Source organism: Pelobates fuscus, chromosome 1, assembly GCF_036172605.1.
Source record: "Pelobates fuscus isolate aPelFus1 chromosome 1, aPelFus1.pri, whole genome shotgun sequence".
NCBI lineage: Eukaryota > Metazoa > Chordata > Amphibia > Anura > Pelobatidae > Pelobates > Pelobates fuscus.
In genome coordinates this window covers 93,068,832-93,090,384 of record NC_086317.1, presented here as the reverse complement: position 1 = coordinate 93,090,384, position 21,553 = coordinate 93,068,832, and the positions used below count along the sequence as shown (strand labels likewise).

Sequence of the window (21,553 nt, the reverse complement as noted above, 5' to 3'; positions counted from 1 at the left end):
ATGGGAGAAATGGGAGTCTTGAGTCCTTTGGCTAATGTAGGCCAATGATCTCAAACTGTGCCCCTGTCAGATGATTATGACCTACAACTCCCATAAGTAATTGAATGCTATAGTAGTCAGCAATGTGTGTGAGTTGCAGTTCAGCATAATCTGGGAGAGACAGTGTTTGAAATGCCTGATATAATGTGGGGGAATTTATTTTTGGTTCCACGTTGTAAATGGAAACTCTCAATGTAAAATGAAGTGGCTATGTGAAAGTGCACCAGATGTTCAATGCAGTGTAAATGTATATAAAATGGTATTTTAACATTCTTCATATATACCAATATGAGGACAAATACAAAACAGAATATACCCCAACACTGCAAGCCCATAGAAAGCAATATCAATAAATACACTCACTAGTAGATAGGAAAAAAAATAAAATTTATTCTGTGCTGTTTAAAAACAACTCAGGAAAGCAGCAAGTTCAGATAAAAAAAAAATGTAGTTATAACGTTATGTATTTTGCCCATATGATCTCAATCATGGACCACATAGGTATCTGAACGGCTGCTTATACTTTTTATTGACCCAACTATGTTTTCTTCAGTGCTGATTGAATGGCTGTCCCTTAAATCTTTTTTCTTAGCAGTTGATAAGCTTACAACTCGTCTTTCTGGGGCTTTTGAAGTTGGCTTATACCAGTTATATTTTCAAGCTTGTTTAAGTAATTTAGAGCTTATGTATATTTTTTTCCAATCTCATGTATTAGTGAATAGTGTGTACATCGTTTGAAGTAGCTCGTTTCAAATGGCCTAAAGAGATTTTGGTTGGAAAGTTGCATGTCAATGAATATACCTCTAACAAAATGTAGCAATATTTAAATGTCAAGCTATAGATAATGATGCATACTAAAATGTCAGGACAGCACATTAAAGCAACACTAACCGGTTATATATTGGAACTGTCACATCCAGGGTTCTGCAAAGCCAGTGACTAGTTAAACTATAGGTACTCGTTTTCCTTTATTTTAGCTTTTTTTGAAAGTGTTTGCTAGGCTGGCAAGGCACAGTCAGGGATTTAATGGAAATACTCTAATGCCCATGCAGCTGCATATAGCATTAAGGAATAAATGCCTGTACATGTATGCTTACATGGCACTTTGGATGCCAATGGAAACAAATTTTAGCGCTTGGATATGCTTTAGAGCTAACTCCTTATATGAAAAAATATACTGGAAAAAGCTTTATTCAAAGACAGAGCCCCCTAGCTAATAATAATATTCTCGAAAGGTGTCTAAAAGTAATGTGATTAGATAAAGGTATAAAGGAAATTCCCAGAAATAGATACAATGTACTGTACAAACGTTATTAAGTGCAGTCAAATGTCCAAGGTAACAACGGCTAAATAACGTTGCATTTTGGTAGAGATCTTTATTAAAATAAGTAGGTAGTACTTAGTTAGGGCTTAAGAATAAAAGTAGATGGAAACCAATTTCCTTAGAGAATTCTGTAAATAGAAGAGGGGGCAACCGCTCCCCCAGGTCTTCCGGGCATCGCGCCCAAATCCAAGATGGCACCGACCGCGTGGTCGCGTCCATCTCTAGCTCCGCCCCCGAAAATTATACTAACGTGTGCGTGACGTCACGACATCAACGCACACGCACGTTTTGGGGTCAGAGGTCACCCTCTGACCAATCAGAGCATAGAGAGGGATATTTAAATCCCTAACTCACCCCAGTACCTTGCCCTGTCGTGGTTTCCGTTTCCTGAGAGTGCTCTATATTCGTGTATCTGATTTCCTGGTATCCTCATCTTGGCTTTTTCCTGGTTATTCTGAATTCTGGTTTCCCTGACTTGGCTTGTGTTTATGGTATTGTGTATTTTCTGTCTTCCTTGAACTCGGCTTTCCCTTTGACCATTCTCTGTCTCTAGCGTATTAGTCCGACCATTCTAAGGTCCGGTTTACGCTCTGTCCTTTTATTTTCCTTTAATTGTTTATGTATATGTTTACATAGTTTCTGCGTGCTGGACCACACTAGTAGTCGTGACACACTGCTGATAAACAGGTATCTAGAGGTGTTCCAAAAAGTAACCATGGATCTCAAGGCACTACAGTAGTAGGAAAAAAACAGGGGGACGAGGAGAGAAAATAAATAAGTAAAGGTCAGAGAATTTTTATTATTATTTTGTTATTTATATAGCGCCATCAGATTCCGTAACGTTGTACAATGGGTGGACTAACAGACATGTAATTGTAACCAGACAACTGGACGTACAGGGACAGAGAGGTGGAGGGCCCTGCTCAATGAGCTTACATTCCAGAGGGAGTGGGGTATAGTGACACAGAGGGTAAACGTAGGGGTAGAAAGTAGGTTGTTAGAAAAGTATTCACTGAGGGTTTAGTAGATATTTTTTGACAGTTGCAGGAGAGGAGTCATGGGGGATAAAAAACTGTTTAATTGATATGCTTTCTTGAAGAAGTGAGCTTTCAATGATTTTGTGAATGAGTGGAGACTGGGTGAAAGTCTTACGGAGAAGGGAAGGGAGTTCCACAGAAGAGGTGCAGCCCTGGAGAAATCTTGGAGATGAGCATTAGAGGTGGGAGTACAGACAGAGCGTAGGGGCCTCGACAGGACATACATGTGTATTAGGGAGGATAGGTAGGTTGGAGCAGCATTATGTAGGGACTTGTAAGCAAGCACCAGAATTTTACATTAAGCCCTATATCTAACTGGAAGCCAACGCAGAGACTGACAGAGCGTTGAGGTGTGGGAGGTGCGAGTGGACAGGAAAATGAGTCTCGCCGCCGCGAGTGACAGCAACCTACTACTATCTACAGCTTATCTAAGCTGAGAGAATCACACTACCACTAAACTAGAGGACTGAATCATATTGTAAAGCGCTACGGAATATGCTGATGCTATATAAATAATAGTAATAATAATAATAATAAATAAGTGCCATAAATAGAGTGTGTAATAGAGTGCTCAGTGAAAAAGAAACAATTAATAAATCAAAATTCCAGACGCGTGTTTCAGTGTCTAGCTGCACCTTCATCAGTAGTACCCACGCAGGGGACTCTGTCTTTGGATAGAGCTATTTCCAGTATATATTTTTCAATTCTTTATTTGGGTTCATGCTCTGGGTAGACTGGAACTACCCACACTGTAATTGTCCCATTGAAAGCTCTTTTGTTGAGTGCCTGCTCTTGGTGAGGCATCATACATTACTTCTAACTCATTATCTCCAGTAAAAGCTGTAACATCTTATATTGGGGTTGGGAAGAGGGAAAAGAGAGTTGTTAGTACCAGATGTGTTGCTTTTTCTGCCGAATTGCAAAAATTGTGAAATATAATTGTTTTGAATCTTCTAACCCAGTGCTCCCCAACCTTTTTATCGCCGCGGACCGGTAAACGTTTGATAATTTTTCCGTGGCCCGCTTGTTTTGATTTAGTAAGACAAAAAAAAAAAAAAACAGTCACATATATTAAAAAAAACACGCAGACACATACATAGTCAGAAAATCACAAACACAGTCACATAAAGACATAGACTCAAAATTGTGTGTATGTGTGTGTGAGCGGTGCAGTGTGTATGTGAGGGTGGCAGTGTGTGTGAGAGTTGCAGTGTGTGTGTGGGGGGCAGTGTTTGTGGGGCAGTGTGTGTAGTGTGTGTATGGGGGAAATGTTTGTGGGGCAGTGTGTGCAGTGTGTGTATGGGGGCAATGTTTGTGGGGCAGTGTTTGTGGGCAGTGTGTGTATGGGGGCAGTGTTTGTGGGGCAGTGTGTGTAGTTTGTGTATGGGGCAGTGTGTGTAGTGTGTGTATGGGGCAGTGTGTGTATGGGGCAGTGTGTGTATGGGGCAATGTGTGTAGTGTGTTTATGGGGCAGTGTTTGTGGGGCAGTGTGTGCAGTCTGTGTATGGGGCAGTGTTTGTGGGGCAGTGTTTGTAGTGTGTGTATGGGGCAATGTGTGTAGTGTGTGTATGGGGCAGTGTTTGTGGGGCAGTGTGTGTATGGGGACAGTGTTTGTGGGGCAGTGTGTGTAGTGTGTGTATGGGGCAATGTGTGTAGTGTGTGTATGGGGCAGTGTTTGTGGGGCAGTGTGTGTAGTGTGTGCATGGGGGCAGTGTTTGTGGGGCAGTGTGTGTAGTGTGTGTATGGGGCAATGTGTGTAGTGTGTATGGGGCAGTGTTTGTGGGGCAATGTGTGTAGTGTGTGTATGGGGCAGTGTGTAGTGTGTGCATTGGGCAGTGTTTGTAGTGTGTGTGTAGTGTGTTTATGGGGCAATGTGTGTAGTATGTGTGTGTGGGGGCAGTGTGTGTAGTGTGTGTATGGGGCAGTGTGTGTATGGGGGGTAAGGAGGCTTTTTTAAAATGTATTTAATTAAAATTAATATATTCATGTCCCCCCTCCCTTCTTACCTTTACTGGGAGGAGGGGGGACATTTCTTAGTCCCTGGTGGTCCGGTGGGGAATCCCTGGTGGTCCCAGCGGTGGTGAGGTGAACTCTAGCCCAGTTACAGGGCTAGAGTTCACTCTCGCGAGATTTGGAGCGTTGCCGTGGTTACCGCGGCAACGCTCCAAATCTCGCGAGAGGAGGACCCGGAGGAGCTGCAGGTAAGAGCTCCCGGGTCCTCTCTCACTCCCTCCCCTGCCGGCTGTCAGCAATGTGCCTGCAGACCATGGAGGGAGATCTCTGATCTCCCCTCCGGTCCGCAGGCACATTGCAGGGCTGGCACTTGGGCAATGCCAGCCCTGCATTAGCCGGCAGGCTCGCACACCCCACACCCCTGGGCGGCCCGGTACCGTTTGATCCACGGACCGGTACCGGTCCGCGGCCCGGGGGTTGGGGAACACTGTTCTAACCTGTCAAGTTTAGTTTAAATTTTAAAACTAATTTGTAAGCTCATCAGTTTTCTGTTAACACACGCGCCATCATTTCCAGTAAATACGGTAACAATGTGTACAACGTTTGGTACTTGCTACGCATTGCTTCTATTAAAGCAAAATTTTTATATATTAATAAACAATTAGTCTTTTTTAGACAGTTAAAGTGTTACTCCAATCACCATGACCACTATAGTGATTGGTCATGGCGCCTGGGGTTTGTATGTGCAGCGTTTTGCTTTTAAAAGCTGCACATAGGGAGATTAAGCACATTGGCGTGTCATCAGCCAGCCCGTAACTAGAGTTAATGAAGCTTAATGTTTACTGAAACTCGTGGACTGTCTACATACTACATCAAATAAGCACAGAAAATGTGGATCTGCCACAAAAGCTATAAATCGTCATGCTTAACCGACTGCCTATAACTGTATGTCAATATGGGGGACAAAAAGAGACTTAAAGAGAGGAGTGAGACAGTGTTAGTGACAACTGGGTGTGTATTTTTTTAAATTTAGTAAAGTAAACACAGTAAAGCTAAATGTTCTCACTTCAGCTGTTGAGGGTTATGTTTTTGTTTCAGGTTTTTTATCATGAGAATTGTAGGTGACAAAAAATAGCTAGCCATGTTACTATAGATGTTTTATCATGCTTCAGCCTATTTGTGTTTAATTTAGATCCTGTCTCTTCTCCATTCATATCATGCCATCCTCCATAGTTATTTCACATATATATATATGCACACATCTTTCAAGTCACTTTCAAGCTATAACAATAATTTCCTCTTAGTCCCTACCCAGCCAAATATTGTATAAAGTAAATTCAGAGCATGGCGTATAATTTCAATTATTTAGCTAACAATTAAAATAAGTGATCAAAATCAGCATTTTCTATGGTATTTTAATAATGCCAGAAATAAAAAGCAGTAAGAGGACATAGCTAATGAAAATATATTTACAACTGGGACACAGTCTAAATTGTGACAGAGCTGCACAAACATAAAGTTATTTAGCTCCTAAATGGCAGAGAATCCTCGCAGTGGTACTGCAAGGGCTTCATTAAGCTAAAGTTGTTTTGGTGCTGAGAGTATACCTTTAAGGGGAACAGGAAATATGTAGGTTGATGGGCACCAGTTGTAGCAAGATGAGGGCAGAGATATTATTTATTGTCACCACTCTTCTCCATGTTGTTTTACTACAAATATTTAAAATCTTAGGCTGAAATTTTAACCTTTAGCAACATGTAGAGGAATGTACACATTTGTGAAACAGAATTTAGAATCTTAAACACTGCAATCAACCCACAGGCTTCCATGTAGGCAACAATGACCTGGATTATTAAAGTGTCCTGTTCTGTTGAAATAAAATAAGCACGGACATATTCTTCTGCGCACATACCTTTAAATTCTGTGTTAGTTAGGAGCTTCATTGTTTTTTGAAGATATGTCTGCAATCCAGCCAAGTCATCTGCATCCCCATTTGCCACAGCATCGAAAATTCTGTCTCTTGTGTAGACATCTGAAGGATCGATTTCTATAGTTCTAGGTAAAAGGAAATTCCACATAGATGTGTTGATTAATAATGTTCATGAAAAGATTTCTAGTTACTTTTTAACCAATTGAAGATTCTTCCCTTTTCTTACTAAATAGTTAAAGCTAAGCATCAGAACCAATACAAAAATACAGGTTTTAGACCACCCAGGTGCAGTACATAAAGTAAATAAAGTAATTACTCCCTTTTTGTTAGGTGTAGGTATAGCAAAAGGATTCCTCTCAATCCTCAATACAACTTTAGACAAAATAGGATATACCTAAGCCTATAAAACAAAAGAAAATGCGCTCATAGGGGATTAACGTCAAAACATAAATTGCCCCTTGTTAATATGTTTCACTCACAAAATTGAAGTGGTTTTCAGGCACATCAGATAAGTGGATCTTCACGACTTTCTCACAGTTAGGATGATGAGTGTATCATGAAAAAGATAAAAATTGGCATAGTATAGCACTGTATTAAAGTATGAATTAGCTTTTAATGTTTGCACTTACAATGTAAAAGGTATAAAAAGGCCCATCAGTACAAATCTGTTTGTCCCATCGCTGTGGAGTATGGTAACCCTCAAAGAAATATCCAGCAGGAGAAAACAGGTACACAATAAAATAAAATAAATAAAATACAGTAACAAATAAACAGCTCACTCTACGCGTTTCGTCTGTCTTCCAGACTTCCTCAGGAGTGATGAGATGCTTCAAACCTTCTGTGGACACCATCTTCTTTTTATAGGACTTCCCGCCGTTTTTTCGGTCCAATTTCCTCTATCAGCTGATTCCGATCAGCTGTGTTTTGAAAGTCCGTTTCCACTCTCCATATATGGAGTTCCGGAAAACGTCAGTGGAACGCATATGCGTTCCACCAACCCGGAAGTGTCCTCATTCTTATCGGCCATGAGGAAGTCCCATATACAACTGGAACGCAAATGCGTTCCACTTCATTCACCACGGATCTCACAGGAACCACAAAGTCCCCGGAGTGAAAAGCATGTATGGAACAAATAAAATAAAGTAAAATCAGAAATATTTCATCAATAGCTTTATCTCTATACATTCATATATACTCTAAACAGTATCATTCATAAGCCAAATCCCAGTGCACATAAAAGATCAAAATAGAGCACAGAATACAGGGTATAAACCAGTGGTAGTCAACCTTTTTCTAACTACCGCCCACTAATGCATCTTTTTGGTTGAAAAAATTTCCTTACCGCCCACCAGTTTTCGCGCAAGTGCGGAATATTTTTTTCGAAAGGAGGGTGTTTTAAAAAAAATAAATGTACGTACATTTATCTTTTTATTTGCAATTAATGCATGTTTATAATGTTTTTAACTTCATAAAAAGTTTAATGAGAAAACAATAAAGTAAATTGAAATTACCTTTACTAGTGATTAATGAGATCCTTGAGGTTGTAAGGAACAAACGAAGGTCTCCTCTTTCGGTGATATTCAGACGACTTCTCTGTTTGCGCATAATATGATTTCTCATCTGTGCGTCAGCTCCCCTCTTCTCCCTCCTCAATTCCCCTCCCCACCTCTTTTCCCCCTTTTTTTAACCTTCCTTATAGCAATGCCCAGTAGGAAGGCTGAGCTAGGTATCCCACTATAACAGACTGGCACACATACATACAGACATACAGACACACATACAGACATACAGACAGACAGGCACACACACAAAGACATACATACAAAGACACATACACATACAGATAGACACAAGAAACAGACACACATACATACACACATATATACAGACAGACACACACACGACACATACATACACACATATATACAGACAGACACACACACACACACGGCACATACAAAGACATAATACAAAGACACACACAAAGACATACATAAAAAGACACACACACACACAATACATACATACAAAGACACACACAATACATACATACAAAGACACACACACACGACATACATACAAAGACACACACACACAAGACATACATACAAAGACACACACACAAGACATACATACAAAGACACACACACACACACAAAACATACATACAAACACACACACACAAGACATGCATACAAAGACACACACACAACATACATACAAAGACAAGACACACATATATACAGACATACACACAGACACAAACAAGACATACATACAAAGACAAGACACATGTATACAGACATACACACACACAAGACACATACATAAGACACACACAGGACATACATACAAAGACAAGACACACATATATACAGACATACACACACACACAAGACACATACATAAGACACACATACAGACACACACACAAGACACATGTATACAGACATACACACAAGACACATACAAGACATACATACAAACACAAGACACATGTATACAGACATACACACAAGACATACATACAAAGACAAGACACACATATATACAGACATACACACACACACATAATACACACACAAGACATACATACAAAGAAAAGACACATGTATACAGACATACACACACAAGACACTTACATAAGACACACACAAGACATACATACAGACACACACAAGACATACATACAAAGACACATACACAAACAAACACACATTATATTTAAGTCACCCTCCTTTTTCCTACCTTTAAGGTGCAGGAGGGTGACTTTCCCTGGGGTCCAGTGGTGGCTCAGGTGCATGGGAGTCAGAGTTCCCACTCTGACTCCCTCCTCCTCCTTCCTCCCGCGTGGCTCTCTGTATGCTGGGAGGAGTGACCGGGGAATCACTTCCTCCCAGCAGATTTGATGTCATCACAGGGGGCCCGGTCGCGCTGTTAAAGCGCCCAGCGCTGACCGGGCCCCCTCACAATCCACATCCATCGGGTGGCCCTGACAGCATGGGCCACCCGATGGACCCCTCCATATGCGGCCCTGGCGGTTTGCCGCCGGGGCCGCAAGTGGTGATGGCGGTACCCAGTCACAGTGGTACCGCCGGCTCGCGCCCGCCCGCCTGACCAATTTATAAAAAAAAAAAATTGAAAATCCCTACCGCCCACCTGGAATCCTGAAACGCCCACTAGTGGGCGGTAGGGACCAGGTTGACGACACATGGTATAAACCCATATAGTGTGTCTATACACCATCCCTATTGCACAGTGGTATCCCACATATATCATAATACATAATTAATATTAAGTTAGTGGCTATTATTTCCTTTAAATGTGGGCAAAAACTAACAGAGAAAATAACAGAACAAGTAATAAAGAGGTGGCAAGAGTTAACAGGGAAAAGTGTATAAGAATAAGAGAAGGTGAGCAAAGGGAAGGATTCTGGATCACTCAGAACTAAAATTAAAATTTAAATTAAAATAAAAAATAAAAAATAAAAAATATATATTAATAATAAAAAATATATTAAAAAATATACATGAAAACAGAATAAAAAACAACAAAAATAAATAAAAAACAATGGACGAAAAATAAAATAAAAATTATTATAAAAAACAAATTAAATCAAAATCCACATTCAAACCGAATGGTTGAAGGGTTTTTAGTATATGGATCCAGAATCCCTCCCTTTGTCTAAGTTTGGTGGTAATATCCCCTCCTCTTGCATCTAGATGAACCTGCTCAATGATTGTCCATGATAAATTACACATTTTAAATTTTGGGCATGAGTTGCAGTGTGTGGGGACTGAATGGTTCTGAATGCCTTTTCTTATATTATTTAAATGTTCTAAGAAGCGCACCTTCGCTTTCCGTCCTGTTCTACCCACATATTGGGCCCCGCATCCACACATAAGTAGATATACTACGTTGGTGGATAGGCATGTGGCGCATCCTTTGATTTTAAATTCCTCTCCAGTTGTTGTACTTTTAAAACCTTGTATATGACTTGGCATCAGTCTGCATGCCTTGCATTTTCCACAGGTGTAAAATCCCTTTCTGCTATTTTTCACCCCACTTTTGTTTGGTGGTTGGAATAAACTAGGCGCAAGATAGGTTGATAGATTTCTCCCCTTTCTATATATAATCTTGGGCATTATAGATTATATATAGAAAGGGGAGAAATCTATCAACCTATCTTGCGCCTAGTTTATTCCAACCACCAAACAAAAGTGGGGTGAAAAATAGCAGAAAGGGATTTTACACCTGTGGAAAATGCAAGGCATGCAGACTGATGCCAAGTCATATACAAGGTTTTAAAAGTACAACAACTGGAGAGGAATTTAAAATCAAAGGATGCGCCACATGCCTATCCACCAACGTAGTATATCTACTTATGTGTGGATGCGGGGCCCAATATGTGGGTAGAACAGGACGGAAAGCGAAGGTGCACTTCTTAGAACATCTAAATAATATAAGAAAAGGCATTCAGAACCATTCAGTCCCCACGCACTGCAACTCATGCCCAAAATTTAAAATGTGTAATTTATCATGGACAATCATTGAGCAGGTTCATCTAGATGCAAGAGGAGGGGATATTACCACCAAACTTAGACAAAGGGAGGGATTCTGGATCCATAGACTAAAAACCCTTCAACCATTCGGTTTGAATGTGGATTTTGATTTAATTTGTTTTTTATAATAATTTTTATTTTATTTTTCTTCCATTGTTTTTTTATTTATTTTTGTTGTTTTTTATTCTGCTTTCATGTATATTTTAATATATTTTTTATTATTAATATATATATATATTTTTTTTTTTAATTTTTAATTTTAATTTTAATTTTAATTTTAGTTCTGAGTGATCCAGAATCCTTCCCTTTGCTCACCTTCTCTTATTCTTATACACTTTTCCCTGTTAACTCTTGCCACCTCTTTATTACTTGTTCTGTTATTTTCTCTGTTAGTTTTTGCCCACATTTAAAGGAAATAATAGCCACTAACTTAATATTAATTATGTATTATGATATATGTGGGATACCACTGTGCAATAGGGATGGTGTATAGACACACTATATGGGTTTATACCCTGTATTCTGTGCTCAATTTCGATCTTTTATGTGCATTGGGATTTGGCTTATGAATGATACTGTTTAGAGTATATATGAATGTATAGAGATAAAGCTATTGATGAAATATTTCTGATTTTACTTTATTTTATTTGTTCCATACATGCTTTTCACTCCGGGGACTTTGTGGTTCCTGTGAGATCCGTGGTGAATGAAGTGGAACGCATTTGCGTTCCAGTGGTATATGGGACTTCCGCATGGCCGATAAGAATGAGGACACTTCCGGGTTGGTGGAACGCATATGCGTTCCACTGACGTTTTCCGGAACTCCATATATGGAGAGTGGAAACGGACTTTCAAAACACAGCTGATCGGAATCAGCTGATAGAGGAAATTGGACCGAAAAACCGGCGGGAAGTCCTATAAAAAGAAGATGGTGTCCACAGAAGGTTTGAAGCATCTCATCACTCCTGAGGAAGTCTGGAAGACAGACGAAACGCGTAGAGTGAGCTGTTTATTTGTTACTGTATTTTATTTATTTTATTTTATTGTGTACCGGTTTTCTCCTGCTGGATATTTCTTTGAAGGTTACCATACTCCACAGCGATGGGACAAACAGATTTGTACTGATGGGCCTTTTTATACCTTTTACATTGTAAGTGCAAACATTAAAAGCTAATTCATACTTTAATACAGTGCTATACTATGCCAATTTTTTATCTTTTTCATGATACACTCATCATTCTAACTGTGAGAAAGTTGTGAAGATCCACTTATCTGATGTGCCTGAAAACCACTTCAATTTTGTGAGTGAAACATATTAACAAGGGGCAAACCACTAATGCTTATTCTAGAAGATTTGGTATAAAAAGACTGTCCCTGCAGCCTTGGCAATGCGGACACTGCCTTTTCTGAGAAACTGCAGTGTTTACATTGTGTCCTAAGATCTTTGCAGGACCAAAGTTCAGCATCTTCATTCAGTGCATGAAGACACCAAACACTCACCATAGCTGAGCGAATGCATCTCTATGAGGATATGTTGATTGCAGCAGCAAGTCAATTGTGCAGTAACCCCCAATACTTCTTTATGGGTAAGACCTGGATTGGCTGAAATTATAATTGCTGATAAGCTGACATTATTTGCTATTAACACCTCTAATGGCAGTCACTCGGACAGCTACTAGAGGTGTTTCCTGAGTCAGTGATGCGTGTTCAGCATCTCCATGCTCTGCATGGAGGTGCTGAACGTTCCCTATAGAAATGCATTGATTCAATGCATCCCTATGAGGAGATGCTAGTTGGCGCAGCACTGCATTTTGCTGCGCATGCGCAATGGCCTTCTAATGCTTTACTATGGGAAAGCACTGGATTGGCTGAGATTGTCAAGTTTTTATGATCTCAGCCAAGGAGGCAGAGAGGGATGAAGCACTGGAAAAAAGGTTAGTAAAATACCTTGTTAAAGAGAGGCAAGAGGGGCTAGGAATCTAAACGATGTTTTAAAAACTATAGTGTCAGGAATACACATTTGTATTCCTGACACTTAGTGTTCCTTTAAATAGTTAGGAAACTACTCTAATATTACAAATGCATGTTTTTATTTCATGTCATGAATCAAATAAAACACACAGTTCTGCGTATTGTTATCATGTTCATGTGTTTTGTTTTTAAAAAAAAATAGTTTTATTGAAAGATGTTTCTGCAGATTTTATACTTTTTTTATTTAAGTTTATTTTCTGTATTCTCTATTATACAAGACAAACACACTGAAAATAAAATGAAGCCAATCTCTTACTAAATACTAAATACATTTGTGTTTAGAAATGCACTCTATGTTGTTTTAAAAAAAATAAATAATAATAATTGCTATAACAGCACTGGTATGAGCATTAATAATTATGTTTGAAAGTCGAGTGCATTTTCCTCTTTTGTCTCATTTTGTTACAAAATAAAAACAAATTGCTATTTAGATGACTGCCTCTCAGTTCATAGCAGAGATGTACCCGGCTTAGGACATTCAACACTTTAATATTTACATCCTGAAAGCTATTTGCTGCCACATCCCCAAGAGTAAACTACAGGCTTTTTTCTCACAGCTGAGTTAGAGTTCATTTTTTTCAGACAGATGCTTAATGGAGATAATAACTTGGAAATGAGTTTAACCCCTTACTTACAATTGTACTATTGTATTGCTGTGTCCATAGTTCTCCTTTTGTAAACCCTCAAAAACTATATTTATTGCTTCTATTTATTTATTAATAACAGACAATGTTTCATTATATATACTATTATACACAAATAAGTGAACAACCGCCCACATATTTCTTTGCAGCTCTTAAATAGCGCTACTACAGAGAAAATCCCCAAAACCTAGATACTTCATAAAAACCACGCTATTCCAGTTTCTTATAGCTGAGTACATTAAAATATGAGAGCATTGGGATTTTTTTAAATTTGTATCTTCAAAAAAGTATGAAAAAAATGAGTGGGCAATGCTGGGTGCACGTGCTGTAACTGAATACATAAACGGATACATGCTCAGCTAGCAAAAATGCATCCTTACAAGCAATCACCAGACAATATGTCAGTAATATGTCAAAATTTCAAGTTCTGAAACTAAAAGGTATGCTTACTCAAGCAATGTGACAAAAACCCATGAAACTATGAATTGAAGGCATTTCTTTTTTATAAGAACTCTCCAAGTACCATAACCAATACAGCATGCTGAAGTGGTTATAGTGCCAAGAATGAATTGGTGTCCCCCATTGTTATTAGTCACACCGTTTTAGAAAGGTTTGACTTCTCGTTGGGGGTCTACTGGGGTCCACCCCCCTCCCTAGAGAGTCAGATGCTCCTGAGCAGACTGTAGTGGTTAATGCGTTTGGAGTGTTAATTTAAGGGGTGGGGTTCAGCTGGACATATATTGCATACCTCCCAACATTTCAAATGGACAAAGAGGGACACTTTAATCTCAGGGTTGTGATTGGGCGCATGGCCAGGGGCAGGGTTGTTATTAGAAATTTTAGGTGACTTACTAGTAACAATTCATGCAACTAAAATGCCATTAGAGCAATGTATCTAATTTACACTAACTGATTTCTAAGCTTATTTTTTGTACTGTAAAAACACATTACTGTGAGTATTGTTGCTATAGAGATCTGTTATACACACAAACAATATGGAGCTCCTAAAAAAGCGGGACAGATGGATTTGAGTCCTAAAAGAGGACCAACCATCCTAAATAGGGACACTTAGGAGGTATGATATTGGTGTGTTTTACAAATGTTTGAAAATGTACACTATTGAAAGGTATCTAAAACTCTAGCCTCTCGGTTGTTCTTTGGATGCAATAGGTGGCAAGAGAATCATGGGAGTTGTAGTTAACTACAGCATACAACACGGTGGGGCTAGAGATTGAGATGCCTCCTACATATATTTAAAACATTCAGGAATTTTGTGTATGCAGGTATTTGTGTATGTATGTATGTATGTATGTATGAAAACAAATACTCAAAATATTACTACTAAATTTGACATAGAATGTCAGTCAAATATCCACATTAGAAGTGCCAAAAATGTCTGTTAAAAATACCTGTTTTTATGGAGCAATCTTAAGACCATCATATCAGACTTTGAAAATATTTAACTTTTAAACAGTAATATGCTTTATGACTGATAGCTGAAAAAAATTTATACAATTTTCTAGACATAGGGGTAAAACAAGGACATATAGCTGAATCTTATTTTTTTTTTTATATTTCTTCGTTACATATGGATAAAGAATGTATCAATCAAGTTACACAGTTTAGGTTTAAATAAGTATATGAGGTATATGCTCTTTATTGATGCATTAAAATACATGTTTTGGAAAAATATGACTGAATAAAGCATTAAAATGTATCTTCTGCAGATGAATTTGGCATTGTATATTCACTGTAGAAAAATAGATCACAAGACTGCATCAGTACTTTGATTGCTAGCCAAACAGATAAAACTATTTTTAATCCATAGGAAGATTAGTGTTTGGCTCATCTGAATCCAGTAGCTGAACAGTGTTCTAGTAACTAATGTAAAATGGATTTCTATCTTAATTTTGTATATGTAAAAACAGAAACCATTCTTAAGGACTGTGCATGTCCAACAGGCTAAACAAGTAAGCACTATGTGAGAGAGGTGTCAAACTTTTGGCAATGGAATCATAACATTGCTTATAGGTCCCTCTAGTTACCATGGATTTAGTAAGAACTGAATGGGATGTTAAATGCAAAACTAGGAGGTGTGGTGGGAGGGGGAGGGAGCAATGGAAAACATATTATATCGATGGAAAACTGCAGGATAAGAAAAGGCTGGTATGAGACCTAGGAAATTGTGAAGTTGGTTCACAAGATAAATCACAGTTGTTTTCACAGTCATGGTAACAAAGGCCTTTAAAGCCAGTGACGTAGTTGTGAATGTTACTTGAACTTACTTCTGGGATTCAAAGTAAGATTTTTTTACATTCGCATGTAGGTAAAGATAGTCCAGTACTTGTTTTTATTCTACAGACAGCTATGCATATTGATAGAGTCCATGTCAGAGATAGGGCACCTTTGCTATCATAACTAAGAACACACAAAATATAATATGCAGAATATTCATATTATTTTTATCTACAATGTGTCATATGCCACTAATAATTTCTATCCACGTTCCCCTGTCTACATCCTGTTCTAGACATGACATTGTCTGCTGAGTGCTCAGACAGCCTTTCAGAAAGGGCACAATACCTCTCACTGGTAGAAAATTTACACCAGAATTTCACATAAACAGAATAATTTTCGATGTTAACCTTATGTGGCGTTATGTGATATCTCCTTTCTTCATGTCTAAGGAGCCCTTTGTACAAACAGCCCTGTTAGTAACTGGAAATATTATATATTTTTTAACTCTATTGACCCAGTATATATATATCTTATATATATATAAAATGTCAAACTGTGAAAAAGTTTTAAATATGACAATGACATTTCACTGACATAGTTATGTTGCAAAGCTTATAACAACATAGTGACACTGTTGTAACAATTAAAACATTTTTATTCTCATCCAAAAAATTCTCGGAGATGGATACCCTCAAAACCCAATCCCCCTTAACCCTAAACCTCCAACTCTAAAAAGCCAAAATTCCTAATCCTAACCTCGCCCCAACTCTCCAAATCCTACATACTGCTTAAACTATTGCATGGGTTACACTGCTTAACTCAGGGCCATGTATAGCAGTGCACTGTAATGACTCCTAACATTATTAATGCCAAAATAAATCTTAAATATGTATGTTTTAATTATATTCAAAGGTCACTAAATTAGACATCACTGCAATTTTTGTGATTTTTAACATTTAAATGTCAACATTTTTAAAGTGAATTTAAAAAAGATAAGAGGGGTTTGGAAAGTATAAAGACACATGGGAGAGCAGACATATAAGTTGTTTTGGAATGGAGAGCAAACTTAAAGGAAAGGGGCATATATGGAGGAGAAAATCATATGATGGGGTCACACAATTGAGGATTAATGAGCAGAAGAGACAAAAATTATGATAGATGAGGCTGAAGACACAAGTGGGAGACTAACGGGTGAAGGAGACACAGATGGAAGAGATGAGAGTGTTGCTCCTCCTGTGTCTTTCTTTCTCCAAGCCAATGGCACTACCATCAGCTCTACCTCGCAGGCTTGTTGCCTAGGTGTTCTCTTTGACTCCAACCTCTCTTTCACCCCTGATGTCTAGTCACTTGCCAAATCCTGCCCCTTCCATCTCAAAAATATAGCTTGTATTTGCCTTCATGCGGATGCATCTACGGTGCTGGTCCATATCACTATCCTCTCTCACCTTGACTTATGAAATCTGCTTCTCAGTGGTCTTACGTGTTTCCAGCTGACCCCGTTACAGTCCATAATGAATGCAACGGCGAGGCTCATCTTCCAGTCTCCCCGCACCTCCCATGCCTCACCACTCTTTCAGTCCTTACACTGGCTTCCCCTAAGATATAGGGCTCAATTTCAAATTCTGGTGCTTGCTTACAAATCGCTGCACAATGCTGCTCCTACCTACTTATCCTTACTAATACACAAGTATATCCTGTCCAGGCCTCTACACTCTGCTAAAGATCTGCATCTATCCTCTGTTCGTACTTGCACCTTCAAAACTTCTCTAAGGCAGAGCCATTCTAATTGAACTCACTTCCCTGCTCTGTTAGACTCTTACCCAGACTCAGATCCTTCAAAAGACTTCATTAAACACTTACTTTATAAAAATCATAAACAATGAAATAGCTTTCCCTTCCTGCACCTTGGTAACTCACCTTGCTCCCTCTGCTGCAACTGTATAATCAAAAAAACTAACCTTTCATTGTTAAGTATTCTAGTAAGCTAAGTTTCCCATACATCAAATATATCATACCCTTACCTCTTGTTCCACTTAACCCAACTCCCTCTAGAATGCAAGCTCATTCGAGCAGATATGTTTAAAGAAACATTTTGGATGGAAATTTCCACTTTCTGTCCAATCAATGGGGTTTGGATGCTGAGTAACCTGTTGGCAAAAATTGGATGGTGTGCACCTATAGCCTCCTAGCACCATATCCATTACAGTAAGCTATAGCAGGTCTGGTGTTTGTGGTGTCCCTTTAAAGTTTTGAATTCAAGAAGGATACCAAAGAAAAATATCTGCCCTGTGTGCCACCCTAGACCTCTGAAGCTATGTTTCTTTCCCCTTCTTGCAGTGGCAGGTCATCTCTTCCTGTTAGACAGCCGGAGGAATTACAGAAGAGTGCATGATGATGATGTCACCCAGGGCAGGCGCTACCCGTTAGGCGGACTAGGCAGCCGCCTAGGTCGCCCCTTGGGAAGGGGCGCCGCCAGGAGCGCCGGCCCCCCTCATGCTGCAGCCGCCCGAGCGCTCTGTAGAGAGCCTCAAGCGGCTGCAGCTTTGCCCGGGATGGTGCGTCCATGAGGGCGCACCGCCCGGGCGCAGCATGAGGAGAGGGGCTGACAGGAGGGAAGCGCTCAGCGCTCCCTCCTGTCACTCCCTCACTGTAGCGTGGCCGAGCCCTGTATGGTCCGCGGGTACAGGGAGCATCTGTCTCCTGTACCCGGCCGGACTAACAGGAAATGCACACTGAGTGCGTAAATTGAAATAAATTAACAGGGTGGGTAGGAGAAATTGACAGGGGGAGGAAATTACAGGGTGGGGGGAAAATAAATTGACAGGGGGGATGAGAGGGTGGGGGGAGAAATTGACAGGGTGGGGGGAAAAATTGACAGGGGGGAAATTACAGGGTGGGGAGGAAAGAAATTGACAGGGGGAAATTACAGGGTGGGGGGGAAGAAATTGACAGGGGGGGAGAAAGAAATTGACAGGGAGGGGGCGGAGAAAGAAATTACCAGGGGGAGATAAAGAAATTGACAGGGGGGAGAAAGAAATTGACAGGGGGGGGAGAAAGAAATTGACGGGGGAGAAAGAAATTGACGGGGGGGAAAGAAATTGACAGGGGGAGAAAGAAATTGACAGGGAGGGGGGAATTGACAGGGGGGAATTGACGGGGGAGAGAGAGAGAAATTGACAGGGGGAGAGAAAGAAATTGACAGGGAGGGGGGGGAAAGAAATTGACGGGGGAGGGAGGGGGAATGAGAGTGACAACAGGGGAAGAAGAGAGGGACAAGGTGGGGGAGAAGAGAGTGAAAAGGGAGGGGGGAGAGATTGACATCCATCACACACACACACACAATCACACACAATGTACCCCTTACACACAAAGACAATGCACCCCTTGCACACAGAAAAACACACAATGTATTACACACACAATGCATTACACACACAAGCAATGCAACCCTTACACACAATGCACCCCTTACACACACTCAATGCACCCCTTACAGACTCACACACTTCATCCCGTACATACACAGAAACACACCTCTCAGCCCTTACACATACAAACACAGATTCACACAATGCATTCCTTACACACATATCAGGACATCCCCTACACACTCCACCCCCTGTGAACAAACTAATTGGTGGAACATGAAGGTGGACCCTGGGACCCAGACCTTGAGCTGCTTCCAGTTCTCCCAGAACATTGATTTTTGTGACCACAGTTACAAACAGCCTCCAGAGAGCCTGTTCTACACCAGACCAGTGGAGCCAGACTGCAGCTAGAGCCCATCATCATCCTCATCTGGTTGTAAGTAGGCAATCTAGTATATTATTTGTGGCACTAATCTCACATTACCTCACATTACCTCACATTAAAGAAACACTATAGTCCCCAGAACCACTGCAGCTTAATGTAGTGGTTCTGGTGTCTATAGCCTGTCCCTGCAGGCCTTTTAATGTAAACATGGCGGCACTGCAGCACTGGCGTTAGTTAACATGGCAGATCATATGGGTGGGGCATTGTGATGTCACATGGGGGGGGGGGCGGCAAAAATCCTTGCACCGGCCCTGATGTCACCATCATAACCCTGTATGACCTTCTGTACCTCTGGCTGCTTGCCGTAATTCAGCAACCCTAATGCTGTTGGGGAGCATTCAGATTTGTGCTTTGAGGGGGTGCTGAAAAAGAGGAGGAGTGGAGAGGAAAGAGACGCAAGAGAGCAATTGGTGGGTATGAGAAAAGAGAAATAAAGTGAGGGAAGTAGGTTTTGAGAAAAGAGGAATAAAGTGAGGGAAAGTGGTATAAGAAGAGAGGAACAAGCGGAGGTTGGCTGTTCAATGAATGAAGTGTTGTTTATTAGATTTTGAAAACAATGGTCAACATTGCCGCACACACGGATCCGCAACTGGCTCCTGGAGGAACCAGTGGGCCACAGAAGAGGCGAAGATGTGGGCCTACAGCCTTCCGCCACCAGCCTGAGCCGCATGTCGCCGCCGCGCCGCTGGGGAGGACCAGCGGGGGCAGAGGAGTAAACAGTGACTCTGACCGGTGCCTCCACGACCTCACCGCATGATTGAAGCGGAGGTTGGCTGTTCAATGAATGAAGTGTTGTTTATTAGATTTTGAAAACAATGGTCAACATTTCGGTCCTGCCTGGACTTTTTTCAAGATGTGGGCCTACAGCCTTCCGCCACCAGCCTGAGCCGCATGTCGCCGCCGCGCCGCTGGGGAGGACCAGCAGGGGCGGAGGAGTAAACAGTGACTCTGACCGGTGCCTCCACGACCTCACCGCATGATTGAAGCGGAGGTTGGCTGTTCAATGAATGAAGTGTTGTTTATTAGATTTTGAAAACAATGGTCAACATTTCGGTCCTGCCTGGACTTTTTTCAAGAAAAAAAAGTCTAGGCAGGACTAAAACATTTTTTATGAATTTGCATCAATAAAATCATCAATTTGAATTGTAAATCCTACGAGTGCGCTCATCTTAGACTTTTTATAACTGTGCCTTGAATTTTACACCGAGCTACTGACCAGGGAGCTGGAGTGTGGGGCAAATGCTTATAACATCCCACATTGTCCCTGCAATATAAACTACAGTTCCACCTCCCCCAGCACAGACATAACAGTCTCTACCAGCCCCCAAACACACACCACTGCCCCTATGCCCTCACACATACGCTACAACCCCTATCCCTCCCAAAAACACCCTACAGCCCTCACACACCCAACACCACAAGCAATCGCACACAGCCCAAAATCAAACTTTATAAGTAGCATCCCTACTAACATGCAACACCACAAGCAACACCCAAACATAACCCCACTATCAGCCTCCACTCCACACTCACACCACGCTCTCACAATTCCTGTCCCACTTATCATCCAATCACCCGCATTCATCATCCAATCATACCTCGAACTAGTTGCAATTATCCATCCAGTCACATACCCCAAGCTTATAATTATATATTAATATCTGTGTATATATATATATATATATATATACACAAAAAAAGAGGGGGTGCACTAGTGAACGTCCAGGGCTCTATGAGGGGACCCCTAGGGCATTGGGCAACCTTAATCTGGTTCTGTGTTCTGTGTATCTTCTGTGTCTTTTGCTTACTAAATGTTGCATTATAAGTTATGGGTGCCATGTGAAGCATAATAACAATATTTACTCAATATACCTAAATAAGTATTTTTGCATTATGTGGAAGCACATTTTGAATGATGCATAATCAGAAAACATCATGGAGTTTGTTCACAAAGGAGTCATATATGGTGAATTATCAACTAA

At 40.4% G+C, this 21,553-nt stretch overlaps 1 protein-coding gene across 3 annotated transcripts in view; it reads right to left on the bottom strand.

The window, feature by feature from the left end:
• The window catches only part of LOC134605709 (transient receptor potential cation channel subfamily V member 1-like), a 93,846-nt gene that overhangs the window by 52,308 nt on the left and 19,985 nt on the right, over window positions 1–21,553 (bottom strand). For all 3 annotated transcript variants that reach the window (XM_063450062.1, XM_063450063.1, XM_063450061.1), the window contains exon 3: window positions 6,266–6,408. In XM_063450062.1, coding sequence (XP_063306132.1) covers window positions 6,266–6,408 — 143 coding nt within the window. The remainder of the gene's footprint in view (window positions 1–6,265; window positions 6,409–21,553) is intronic.